General features: G+C 48.6%; 1 protein-coding gene across 1 annotated transcript; it reads left to right on the top strand.

The window, feature by feature from the left end:
• Positions 1-346: 346 nt before the first annotated feature.
• CCDC198 (coiled-coil domain containing 198) lies at positions 347-11,886 on the top strand. The gene is made up of 6 exons (XM_010313191.2): positions 347-641; positions 3,625-3,701; positions 7,483-7,569; positions 8,262-8,360; positions 8,792-8,957; positions 11,146-11,886. Exons 1-6 carry the CDS (start codon positions 425-427, stop codon positions 11,391-11,393), a joined length of 894 nt encoding a protein of 297 aa, XP_010311493.2. The 5' UTR covers positions 347-424; the 3' UTR covers positions 11,394-11,886.
• Positions 11,887-13,321: the final 1,435 nt, after the last annotated feature.

Raw genomic sequence — 13,321 nt, 5'->3', positions numbered from 1 at the left:
ACACAGGGTGGGAGATGCTTTAACCCTTTTGGTGCTCTGACGATTGAATTTCCTTCTAAAAATTAAAGATTTAGCAGAAGAGCTGCTTGTAGAAGTACCTCCAGGTCAGGTAATGGCCAGCTGAGGTGGTGCCCTGGTTGAAAAAAAAAAATCACTTGTAGGTAAAAAAACCAAAGTTTCCCCAGGGCTTTGGCGCTGGGTCCCCAAACTGCTTTCCACTTCTGTGTCAGCAGCAACCACCTCTCATCCTGCAGTGGAATGGCCAGGTCAATGTTTAACCGAGCAGGAAAGGACATGAGGGCATGTCCGTGGGAGCCAGCCCCAGCCTCGGTGGCTGGCAGGGAACTCCCTGAGTCCTTCTGCATTCCGGGAGGACGGTGCGTGAGGTGTTTTCCTTCTCCTTTCAAAGCCGCTGCTCCAAAAAATGGGCCTGAGCTCTTCCAAGGCACACCCCAAGGTGACCAAGGTGGCACCAATGAGTGCCGGGGAGGACCTGCCCGCCCTCACAACCCCGTATCGACTCCCCAGCGTGCCAGGAGCGCTCAGCCTGCACCCACCGGCCACAGCGGAGTGGGGAAAACCCACGTTTCACCTGCAACTTCCACCTCTGCGGGAAACCTGGTACGGGAGAGCCTCTGCAGGTAAGGGGGGTCATCAACAAATTATTGCGAAGCGCAGGGCAGGGACCCAGGGGGCATCAGCCGGGGGTTTGCTTGCTGCAGTGCGGGGTGGTTGTAGGTCTGTGCACACGCCGTTCTGCATCAGCAGCTTTTTGCTGTTTCCAGGACACTTTGGGAAAACTTTTTTCCCCACCTCCCTTCTCCCCCCACCCCCTCTTCCAACCTGTTTGGAAAGCATCTCAGTCAACAGAGCCCTGATCCCAGGCTCCTTGCTCCCATCAGTTGTCCCCCAGGAATGACCCCACTCCCCGGCATCGACCTGGGATGCAGCGACAGCAGCCTGTGTCCGAGCAAGCCCTTGTACAGCAGCCCCGTAACTCCCAGTTATACACCTGTTCTGGTCACCTGCCACCACTGGGCATATTGATATCATTAGCTTAATTAAAATTAGATTCTGGGCAATCTGCTCAGCAAGTAAAATTCAGCATTAAAATAAATTATAGCCGTGTCTCGCACAGGACTCACTTCATAAGCCACAAGGCAGAGGAAGGCAAATAGTGTAGTTGTGAGTGGTTTTCTGCAAGTGGCACCGTGCAGCCTCTCCCGCAGCCTTTCACAGCAGGGTTTAAGCTCCATCCATACCCAAACCCTTCCCGGAGGCGAGGAAAGTTTGCACGCATCTGAAAGTGGATGCGCAGCCCTGTGCGACGAGCTGGATGGTGACGGTTGGCTTCCTGCAGCCACGTTAGGTGAGCGTGGGGAGAAACCTCCACGAACGCAAACGTGCTTTGAGAAGGAAGGAGGATCTGCAGCCCTGGCACCCTCCTCCCCTCTTTTCCATTTCCGAAAATGAGTTTCTGACACACACTGAGCAGCTTTAACCACCATTGCTATGCTGGCGGCTGGATGTTTCCTCCAGGATCTTCCACCGAGAGGCATCAGGAAATGGTGAAAGCAAATAAACCTCTGGCATGATAGCAATGACGTTCCCAGAGCCAGAGGGCCTGGCATGAATACAGATCAGGTCTGGCTGTACAATATGGGGTTTCAAGTACTTCATGACAGCAAGAACAACCAAATATTCCTGTTATGGAAAATCATTATCACTGGGCATTTAACAAATGCTTGTAAGATGTGTACTTTTATAAAAACTCTTAAAAAACCCCTCAATAAATGTCATTTTCAATTACTTTTCATTTTCAGAAATAAAAAGAGTATGCTCAAGAGCACTCGAGCGACGTATTAGCTTGAGCTGCTGTCTAAATAAGCAAAGCCTCCAAGAGAACAGGTTTTGTTTAGTTTATGAGGGTTCATCTTGACTTGCGTTAAATCTCGCTTCCTCCAGTGGGGAGGATCTGCTGCTACTAAAGTGCAAGGGTAAAAAAAAAATAAAAGTCATGAGAATTACTTCAGCTCAGGCCCTGCACTGCCTCGGCGGTGGCTGTCGGTGGGACGACGGTCCCTCCTTGCTGGCATCATGGGGGTGTGCCAGGGACCATCCCTGCCCCAGGCCCGAGCAGGTTTAGGCACAGTGAGCACTTGGCTCCCAATTCTGGGTCTGTACAGGATAAGAAATAACTTCCCACACCCCTCACCAGAACAAGCTTCTCCCAAGCCCCAGCCCCTTGCCTGTGTTGCGTCCCACGTTCCCAGCACTGTGAGACACCTCCTTACATTTTACTTCCCCCTTAGAAATTCCTTATGCACTAATTTGTCCTGCAGCTTGAGAGGCAATAACTTAACACCCTCCTTTTGCTAGTACAAGCTGCTGCTTCAGCGCCTGTTCCCCAGCAGATGAAGTCTGTCTCCGAAGGAGCCGCCTGCGCTGGAAATTTTCACTTCAGGGACCCATTCCCGCACGCACAGAGCAGCCGCAGCTTTGCTCAGAGGTTAATCATTGCTGGTGCTCAGCAGAGCCCAGCAATCATTTATCCAATGGACTCACCATCTCCTCCCATACCCCAACACCCTCCATCGCCTTCTATCTCCCTTCTCCAAGAGCCCTGCCTTGGCAATCTTCCACGGGGCTCATTTAAAGGGAACAATGAAGTCCACCATAAAGTGACCTCCAAATTATTATTTTTCTTTTTAATATAACTATTAAATTTGGTATCAACTATAATTCCTGCCCTTTATCCCCGACCCTCCTCCCCTGTGACCACCTTGGGGCTCCCACCGTGTGGAAACAGGAACTACTCAGCAACACCTTGCTCAACTCCACATATAAAATGACATCTGAATGCACCAAGACGGTTTTTTGGGACAAAATGTGGGATAGAGAAACTCTTTTAACACAAAGAAATACTCCACATGCAAGTACTTCTTTGTGCAAGGAAAAAAAAAAAAAAAAAAAAAGCAGCAGTGTCCACCCAAGAGCATCAGTGCAGAACGCACCCGAGCCCAGATCACGTTCAGGCCTCAGCAAAAGCTCTGCTTTACTAACTAACAGGTCATCACTGGTGCATAGCAGGTTATTTCGGGCTGATTTCCAAACACAACGAGGGTCTGTGATTGTACCGCTTGCCTGTCCATAACCCACTGATTTCTGAACCCACTGGCTGACTGCAGTCCAGCTCTGTTGTGGTCAGTAAAAACATCTGAGATGTTTCTCAGTTCCACCAAAAAACAACAGTAGTAAAATCTCACGGACTTAGCAGCAAGAAGAGATCCAAACTGCTACCCATTCCCCATTTTAAAAGTCTGGGGAGGCCACAGGAGACATGGAGGGCGGTTATTGTCACATATAGGATGCATGAAAGGTTGCAGAGGGAGGTAGGAGAGGTACATAGCAGATGTTTGTTAGAAACTGCAGGCACAGATACATCCACACGTCAGTTCTGCAGCTAACAGAATAATTCATACCATGTGTTACTGGGCTACCCTGAGAGAGAGTTTAGTGGGACATGCCAACCAAAAAATAGGGCAGAAAACTGTTGCCAAGTACAGCCTAGCAGTTGATGCTCACCCAAAAGTAACTTCATCCATTTCTTCTGTAATCCTTAAGGGCCCCTTTCTTTCAACACCATGCCAGAAAAGGGAGAAACCAGCATCATTAAACAGCACCCACCTCGAAGACCTCAAGTAAGGCGAGTTTGAAAATCTCCTTATGACTTTCTCCGATTGATCCATTGACATGGGCTTTCTTGGAGATGTGGGCACATGTCATAGCACCATGGTGTGGGGGAACAAATATTCTAGAGCAATGCTAGTAGGAGGTCTTGTCTCTAGATGATCATCCCCAGATGAGCTTTATCACCAGCCCAAGTTTGATATCTGTTGCAGAGGGGGTATGTTGACCACAGAGGTTATTTTTGGTTCATTAGCACAGGGGAGAGGACTTGACCTTCTAAGAAGGGCCAAAGTGGGGCCAATGCAGTGAGGCCTTGTCTTTGCCCTCCTGCCTGACTCTGTGGGTCGTGGCTCACTGGACAACCCTCAGGTGCTATGGAGATACCCAATGAGGACATACATCCCAGCACTGGCCATCAGGCCACTTCTCCAGCAATGACCCACTTTCCTTTGTGGTGTCCGGCGACCTGCAGCCAAATCTTAGTGCCCGCATCGGGCTAACGTGGCCAAGACAGAGCCCCCAACTTGCATCATGTGGGGCTGGTTTTGGATTTTCAGGCCAAATGTCCCATCGAGGTCTGGCATCAGCCTTGGGGGCAGAGAGACAGGTAAAGTGGACAGAAGTGCTTTGCAATAGGGGCCAGTGAAAGTACAGAGCAATTATTTTAAGTTTAATAATTGCTATGCATGCCGGGTACCTGCACATACCTTCACCTTCTCTCAATAGTACTGTCTATGCAAGTGCACACACACGCATCTGCATATCTAGATATTAAAACAAATCCTCCCCAAACAAAACACAAAACACCCTTTTCACTCCTCCGTGACCTTCCTTTCCCCTTCCTACACTTCCCAGATCCCTTCCCCTCCAAGCCCTGAAACCCATGACTCTGCCTGACCTGGCAATCTGGTTTTTCCCCACGCAAGAGTTAAAACAACGTAACTAAAGCTAAAAAAATATGTTTATATCCATATAATTTGCTGCAAAGAAGGCAAGGAAACACTGCTAGTATACCATGCTACACAAGGCTTAGAGATGCTATTTCATTTAAATTTAAAAAAAAAAAAAAAAGACAAGAAGCCCTCCACATGCATTTTCTGTGCTGATATTTTTATGCACTGATGCTTTTATACAACACAAAACCTGGGTGAGGCTCAGGCCATCGCATGCTCACAAGGCTAAGCCAGAGCTGCATTACCAGGGCTGTACAATTCTTGCCATGAATCAGGTTATTTAAAACCCAAACCCAGAGAAGCACACTGCTTTCTGTGCTCCACCTACATTTCACTGCTGCTCCACACCCTCCCAAACCAGCCAGCAATACCTTCCAACTCCCCATCTCTTACCTGATCGCTATGTAAGATGCAAAGCTGTCAGTGCTTGGCCAAGACTGAGCTCTCCCTCCTTCCCTACAGAGGGTCAGGGAGGGATACTGGGGAACACCAGGCTCAGCCCTGCTCTGGATGCCCCAGAGCTGCAGCTCCCCCAGTTTGCTCCTCAGATCTTTGTCCTTCAGAGCCCTGGCCTGAGGATCTCAGCTGTGTTTCTTCTCTGCTGCTTGGCCCAAGTCTGGGGGCTCCAAAACTGAGAACAAACAGAGTTCAGAGGAATAAAATCAGACAGGAAAAGGGGGCAACTTCAGCAGACCCATCCAAGGAGCACAGCAAGATAGGCAGCTCAAGGAAGTACGTGACTATTGAAAACACCTTCTTTCTCCCCATGCTCTCATTTAGGCAGGACTTTTAATTAGCAATTAAGGACCAATGCTGTACCTGCTGCTGAGACCCTTCTAGGAGAGCCCAGCTGCATGAGGCACATCAGCTGCCTAATTAGGTGGCTGGAGAGAGTCCTCAACAGTCGGTGGTTGGGAACAAACAGAGGCAAATGGACTTCTTGGCTGTTTAACCCATGAAAGAGATGTATTTGTGCTCCTCTGTAGCACTCCTGTAGGTGTGGGGTCACCCCAGCACTGGGTGTAGCCTGGACCAGCTACCACTGGTCATCTTCCATCCCAGCCACCTATATAACCCCTTGCAATTAAAATCCTTGGGTGAACATCTCACCTCCCTGTGCTGCTTTGAGACTCCTCAGCTCTTCCTCCAGAGCATCTCCACTTTCACAAAATTCAGTGACAAACCCTCTGCACGTGTCCCACAACAGCAAACCTGCTGAAGCAGGGCTGCTTTGCTCAAGCCTTCCTTGCTGTGATTAAGGTCTTTTTAATAAAATAAAGAACAGAGGAGCCACCAGACAGGGGCAGTTGAAACCCAGGCTGCGGCTCTGGTCAAGACCAGGGGCTTCAGAGAGCACAGGTGGCCACCAACTGTTGAATAATATGTCCCTGGATTTGGTAGGAGGATGAGGCAGCAGCATCTGGAGTGACACCAGCTGCGCCCGGCGAACTGTCACGTGGAATTGCAGCCTCATTTAAAAATCTCCTACCAGCATGTAATTTTTAGTCATTGATCTTATTTCCATTATGGCTGTATTTATGTATTATTAAAACACTGATAACACACATTGCAGGAGAAAGACACTGTTAATCCTGCCCTGTGCTTCCTCCATTGCTGTTAGGGAGTGTAAACAGCACCAGCAAAAGCCTTTTTCCCTGTGGGTATATTTTCAAAGATAACGGAGCGGGATGACGTGGCCTTCTCAAGGACTTTTAGAGGATTTTTTTTGTCAGGGAGTATTTCCAGAGAAAAATCCCACGAGGTTCACAGAGACAAAAGAAAAGAGTCAATTTTCTAGCCTGCAACACAACTTTAGCCGAAATCCTGAAAGTGCTGGGCACGGTGAGATGAGCCGATAGATGCGGGAGGTAATTTGCCTTCAGCCACCCGGTGCTGACTGCCTTGGTGGCATCTAGGAGTGATGCACAGCCCGGACCGCAGTTTGTGGTGTCACATGCTGCCATCTAGTGCCATTTTTTAAGCTTCATATTCAGTTTTGTGTGTTTTTTTGATGCTGAAAGACATGCGAACTTGGCGTTCGGGGCTGACGGAGGATGTCTCCTTTACATGATGCTGCTGACTTTTTTCTCCTGCATTACTGCGTAGACTTACAGGATGTTTCAAAGTCACAGCTCAGGCTTTGGCAGCAGTTCAGTGCAGACAGTCAGAGACATGTCACCATTTAGAGGACACTCCAGTTCATATTTAAGAAGTTAATGATGTCCCACATAAAGTCAGGCCTTGCTGATGAGGTTCTTGATGATCCTCCCCTTTTATGGAAGCTGGACTGAGCCCCCATCCTAGAAGGGAGCATCCTACTGCATCCAGCTCTAGGGTCCCCAGGATGAGAAGGACATGGACCTGTTGGAGCAAGTCCAGAGGAGGCCATGAAGATGATCAGAGGGCTGGAGCACCTCTGCTATGAAGACAGGCTGAGAGAGTTGGGGTTGTTCAGCCTGGAGAAGAGAAGGCTCTGGGGAGACCTTAGAGCTCCTTCCAGTCCCTGAAGGGGCTACAAGAAAGCTGGAGAGGGACTGGTGACAAGGGCAGGGAGTGACAGGACAAGGGGGAGTGAAGGAGGGGAGATTTAGTTTAGATATTGGGAAGAAATTCTTCCCTGTGAGGGTGCTGAGGCCCTGGCACAGGTTGCCCAGAGAAGCTGTGGCTGCCCCTGGCTCCCTGGCAATGTTCAAGGCCAGGTTGGATGGGGCTTTGGGCAACCTGGGCTAGTGGAGAGTGTCCCTGCCCATGGCAGGGGGGTGGGAACTAGATGGGCTTTGAGGTCCCCGCCAACCCAAACCATTCTGTGAGTCTATGATTATAAATATTGTACTTATAGAGGCTTGAACCTGCTGGCCCTCCACAAGCAATTACTCCTACAAAGCCCTGGAGTCAGCAAGAGGTGGCTGCAACTCCAAAAATGAAGGTAAGGGCATGGGTTGAGCTCTGTGCATGGGTCATTGCTAGCTGCAGGCTCTCACAGTTTGGGCACCCTGAGGAGCAGAAACTGGTGTTTTACACTTGGGCTGAGCCCAGGAACTGGCTGAAACACCAGTACTTGAGTGAAGGGATACAAAATAAGGGAAAAGTTTCTGAATTTCCAACATGACAATTCCCTGGAGAAAGCAGATCTGCTGAGCCAGGACCTTAAATATTTTTGAGGCTAAAGGTTTGAGGACCACTTTTTAAAAATGGCCGAGCAACTTGAACACCCATCGCTTGCAGTCGGCAGGAAGAAGGCTGCAAGTACTGTGTGCTGTAAATACCCCCTGCAACCTCACACGTGCAAAAGTGGTTTCTCCCTTTGGATCGTGAGATTATCTTGGACAGCTGACTCAAAGCAGTAACACGGGGGGGGGGGGGGGGGGGGGGCAGAAGCATGTATACATTGTTTTAATTAAGATTTTTTTTTCCGTTGTGCCCCAGAGCTGTGAGATAAACTGCAAGCGCAGTAGAAATCTCTGCTAACTTTCTGCAAGTTGGCTACGCAGGGAGACGCTCGCTGCCTTTATCCAGGGAGTGCCCAAGGGGCCGGGTGTGGGTTTGCGAGCTGGTGGCTGTTCCTTTCTCTTTCAGAAAATACAGGTGTATTTATTTATGTTTTTAAACACCTCGTAGGCTCTGGAGAAGACAGGGCAAAGCCTGAGACACCTCCCTGGCAGGCGGCAGCACTTGCACAAGCTGCAGATGCTGGATTTGACCCGCAGGCGCAGAGAGGTAATGCTGAGATGGATTTGGGGAAAGGCTGGGGCTTCCCCTCTCAGACAGGGGTCTGCCCATGCCTGGTGTCTCTCCCATGGACCAAAAGGCTTAAAGCTTGTTGCTGGGAAGAGGAAATGAAGCTTTCCTCGTGGTTTAGGCAGAGGCGAGGTGGGGAGCATCCCCAGGGTCCCCATGATCACTAATTAATTCTGATTTTTGCAATGTTTTGCCCTCATCTGGCTGTGGCCCACACAGAAACCAAAGAAAATCTCTGTCTGGGTCGTGTTCTGTCACGTACTTAGTTTGGCAAATACCATTTGCCCTGGTTAAACTACTTGGCTGCGTAATTATTTTCAGCCCCAGCTCCCTAATGATACGCCACATCGAGCTGTTAAAACATGTTTGCTCCTCTGCTGCTTGTGTTGACAACTAGTTTGCAAACCCAGGCAGAGCTGAAGCGAAATCTCCACAGGGAGGCAAAAATCAATAAACAAAAAATCAAGGAATTCAGCCCGAAGAAAGTCCTTGACACTCTCCAGAGAGGCGACAGCGCCGAAAGCCAAGATCTCGTCCCTGCTGAGCACAATCAGCATTTTCATGGAGACGACCACGGTAAGTAGAATAATTTTCCAAGGAGATGTAAAACTCTCCAGCCTCTTAAATGTCATCAGAGAAGTTTTCCTATGGAAGCTGCTTCCACTGCTCTATCTCCTGCCGTGACACATTGCAAGTTCAAAAGACCGGGGGGATGTGGTCCTAAGGCAAAGCGTTAGGATGCCTCAGAGCAGGTTGCTGGTCTCTGGGCTGCTTCTCTGATAGCGTCCAAACAGACCTCAGTAGATGTGAATTAAGAGCCATGGAATAGCCATAGCAGCATAAAAGCAAAGTCCTCAGGGCCAGGCCCCTGCAGGAGCAGGTTCTCAATTGGCAGTCGCTAATTAAAACCTGCCCTGACAGCTTTCCTTCAAGCACGAGACATGAGTTACTCTGGTAGAGTCTCTACCGCAACATGCATCCATCCTCAGGTGGGGAGCCGAAGCCAAGCCCCAGCCCCACACTAACTCAGAGATTGCCCCGTGCAGGCACAGAGCTGGTCTCTTCCTCATTGGTGAGTATGCAACTGTGTGGTTCCCCAGCAAAATATACCAGGGCATGCGATGCAAACAACCAGGTCAAATCTTCAGCTGGGGTCAAGTAGGGTGGGCTTCAGAAGGGCTCTTCTACTGCACCAAGTTGGTTACATCTCAATTTTTTCTGCTCTGGAAAGGAAAGTGTGATGTTCCCTTGCAGCAAAAGGGAAACCTAGATGATTTGAGATCGCTGGTTATTTTCAGGGACCTTGTAAGGCTGGTTTTTGGGAGAAAGTCAGCCTTGTCTCTACCCTTTGACATGCATGAAGGACTGAAGGAGGGTACCCATGTACATTTTGGGGTGCTGAACCCTGCAGTGAGTCTTTTTTGGCAGAGCAGCCTTGGGCATGTTGGGAAGCTGGAACTGGTCTCAGCAGGACACACTGCTGAACAGCTTGAAGGACCTGGTCTAGTGGAGGGCGTCCCTGCCCATGGCAGGGGGTTGGAACTAGATGGACTTTGAGCTCCCTTCCAACCCAAAACATTTTATGATTCTATGAAGGATAACAGCAATACTCCTTGCTGGGGAGGCCCAGGAAAGAGATGGAGAAGGAGCTGCTTGAGCAACAGATGCCAGAAATTTACTCCCAGCTTCATCATTGCATAGTCCACCACAATGTTGTATTCATATGCATGGTGTAGCCCCTGGACTCCTGCCCATCCTTAAATGACTATGGGGTAAATGTTATAGTCACTGAGGTTACTCACTTTTTAGAATTAGTTTTATATGGAAACCACTTCCCACTGCCTAGAGCCAGGCAATTTCCATCACAGATTTGCATCCCTCTGGGTGATGTGTAATTAAGGTGAGGTGTTCCCGGTTAGACAATTTCCAGCCATGGCTCCGCGTTACTTTCAACGTCTGATGTGAAAACACATCAGGTGAAATTCATTTGACGGCGATAGATCTCAGCCTCTCTCGGGCAGGTCTCCCTGCTGCAGCCCACGCCGTAGCGCAGGAGGGAGCACGGCACAGTCTGCGTGCCAGCGACGCCAGCCAACGCTGATCAGGGGCTTTTCATTCCCCAACATGCCTCAAGGATGGGAGAGCGGCAGGAATAGATGTAGCATAAATTTGGAGGGCTGACCTGCAAGTGTTTTGGATTTGGCCATGGCTCTGATCTGAGCTTTGGGGCACCCATTGATACAGGCTGGGGGAGCAAGTGGGGGGTTTGAAGATGCCAGGACACACAAGGTGACCTTACTGTCTCCAACAAACAGGAATTAGAAGCGGATCTAAGCCATCACTTTGTACTGACATCCCCGAGGCACGAGCCCTTTTCTGCTTTGCTTGCACGTGACAACCTTCAGCACAGGCTGGAGATGTATCAGCGAGCGTAAAAATGCTTACATCAGTGAAAAACTTGTCTGCTGGTGAGCTTTCACCAGGAGAAAGGGGAACAGATTTGGCTGCTCCTATAACCTCATGTTTCTTCACCCCAGCTCTCTTCTGCTCAGGCATAAAACCATACTGCATCTTGCCTGACTATATAATTTCACCAAATATAATCCTGAATACATTATACCTGGCCCTGCCCAGCCCTGATCTTCTTTACATGCCTCCAGCTGCCCATAGCCATTTCCAGCTAAACTCTAGGGGACTGGGCATGTAGCTTCACAAAATTATGATTTTTTTTTTCTTTTTTTTTTTTTTCCCCCCTCTCCCCAAGGAAACACGTGGGGTGGAGGACTCTCCAGGCAGCATGATGGGGCTGAACTTTCTCCAGGCAAGAGCAGGAAGGTTGACCTGTGGTTCTGCAAGGAGTCACGGACAAAGGATCTGTTCTGGGACACCTCCAGCACGGGCTCTGAGGAGTGGGATAGGGAAGAGAAGAAGATTTACCGCAAACCTACTCTTGTGAGAACCAAGACGGAGAGAGTTTCTCTCTTTGATGACTTCTTTGATAAGGATTTCTAATGTCATGGGTTGGGATGAGAGGGATGTGCCAAAGAAACAAGCCCCATCTCTAGTGGGGCTGGATGGATGGACTGAGGGTGGAGACACGATGTCCGCAGTAAGTGGCATTTCTGGGAGTATGGGCCAGTGGAAAGGACAGCTGGAAATGAGGAGATCACTGATGTGGAGTGAATAATGACTGCTTGGGTCATGTGGCTGAGTCAAAATATCTGGGGAAAAAAATGACTTGGACAATGAAGTAGGGGGAGAGGGAGGAGGAGGAGGCTGGCAAAAAAGCCAAGCAGAAGCTGGAAAATATTCTGGGTTAACCTCAAATATTAAGTTCTAACTGAAATGAAATATTTCGCTTGTGTTTGGGTTACTCAGCCTTTCTGTTTAACTAGTTTTTAACATTATACCCTTTTCTAAACCACAAAAACCCAGTTCAAAATGCAAGGTAAAATGATTCATTTAGGAAATCTTTAAAATAAATATTCTGGTATTTCTAAAATGCCTTTTTGACTTTTTTTTTTTTTTAATTTCCTCTCCTTCCCTGCCCTGAACACAATATACAAATACTTTCTTAAGTACTAACCTCCAGTTTTATGGTTGAACTTCTAAAAAGCTGGCTTTCATTCACTTGCCTTCTCTGTTCAGGGTTCAGTGCTGCACAGTCAGTGGTGGAAACTGAGGGATCTCCAGCAGCTCCTGCAGACACATACCCCAGTGATGCAGTGTGCTGGTCGAGGCTGCTGCATCCACCAGGAATTTGGTCAGGCTGCCCTGTTGCAACCTGACATTTCCAAGTATATTGAAAAAGATGAAGGGTACCAGATCTATCAAAGAGATCCATGCACTTTCCATCTCTCCTAAACTGTATTTTTTTCATAAAATTATCTCCTTTTCCTGATAAAATCATTTGTTACCTGACAGAGAACTTCACTCTCCTGTCTCCTACCTGGTTGCCTTTGTACATCTGTAAAGGCCACCGCAGTAAAGGTGCATCGTCTTGGTGAAACACAGTAAGTCAGTCAAGCACATATATAAAATGATTCCCTGGGATTTCAGTTACACATCTTATGGTTGTTTTATTATAACAAATTGGATATGTGGGGGACTGGTGCTACACAAGGGAGGGAGCGCGCCCACCACCAGCCCTGGCCCTGGGAAGAAGACCTGCCTGATTCCCAACATCACTGTTACCTCTGTTTGAAGTTGCAGAGCTGATGAAGGGCATTATCTCTTCCTTGTACCTCCTGCTTGTCTCTCTGGGTTGCTTTCCACTTGGTCTCTCTAAAACCTACCGGAGGGTAATACGTATTCAAATCAGCTCGTTGGCACAGGACAGGGACTCTAGGAGTAACAAATATGATTATCATCATAGCGACTTTCATTTCCTTCAGCTGGAAATCATATCCTCTTATTTTTCAAGTCAGGACATCCAGAATAACTAGACCTGGAGTCAGTTCTCAATTATCCAGCACAGCTCAGGGCTTGGGTAGCTCAGGACAGACGAAACATGTCCTGCATCACTGCCTCAAACCTGAGCTACCTCCCACAAAGCTGTTTTGGATGTGTCTGTGCTGCATCCTCAGCTTCCTGGATTACATAGCCAGAAAAAGAACAGGATACACATTTTTACACATATTGAGGGGAATTAGACACCCATGGCTGACTCAGTTTCAGCGGTATTTAGCTATTTGTCTCTCTCAGGCTTTATTGAAAATCCCAGGCAGAGAAGGAGATGGAAATCACAGCTGCCCAGCACGGAGCTTCTCTGTCCTGATTTCACCTCTCTCTCTCTTGTTGACACCCCTAAATGTATAACCCCTTACAGCATGTCTACACGCTTCACAGAGAAAACTGCTCCTTGGAGAAAGCCCACACACCGTGCGTGATTTCACAAGAAAAGCCAAGAACACAAACCCCAACACAGAGAAGGAAGAAGA

The sequence above is a fragment of the Balearica regulorum genome, chromosome 5, assembly GCF_011004875.1.
Source record: "Balearica regulorum gibbericeps isolate bBalReg1 chromosome 5, bBalReg1.pri, whole genome shotgun sequence".
In the NCBI taxonomy this organism is placed as follows: domain Eukaryota; kingdom Metazoa; phylum Chordata; class Aves; order Gruiformes; family Gruidae; genus Balearica; species Balearica regulorum.
Note: the sequence above shows the minus strand (reverse complement) of the source record. Positions and strands in the feature narration are given on the sequence as shown.

Excerpts from the sequence above, each read along its gene's own strand:
- CCDC198 (XM_010313191.2), top strand. The coding sequence starts at position 425 with ATGGGCCTGAGCTCTTCCAAGGCACACCCCAAGGTGACCAAGGTGGCA. Across the intron at positions 7,570-8,261 it reads CTGCAACTCCAAAAATGAAG|GCTCTGGAGAAGACAGGGCA; the intron begins GTAAGGGCATGG and ends AACACCTCGTAG. Across the intron at positions 8,958-11,145 it reads TTTTCATGGAGACGACCACG|GAAACACGTGGGGTGGAGGA; the intron begins GTAAGTAGAATA and ends CCTCTCCCCAAG.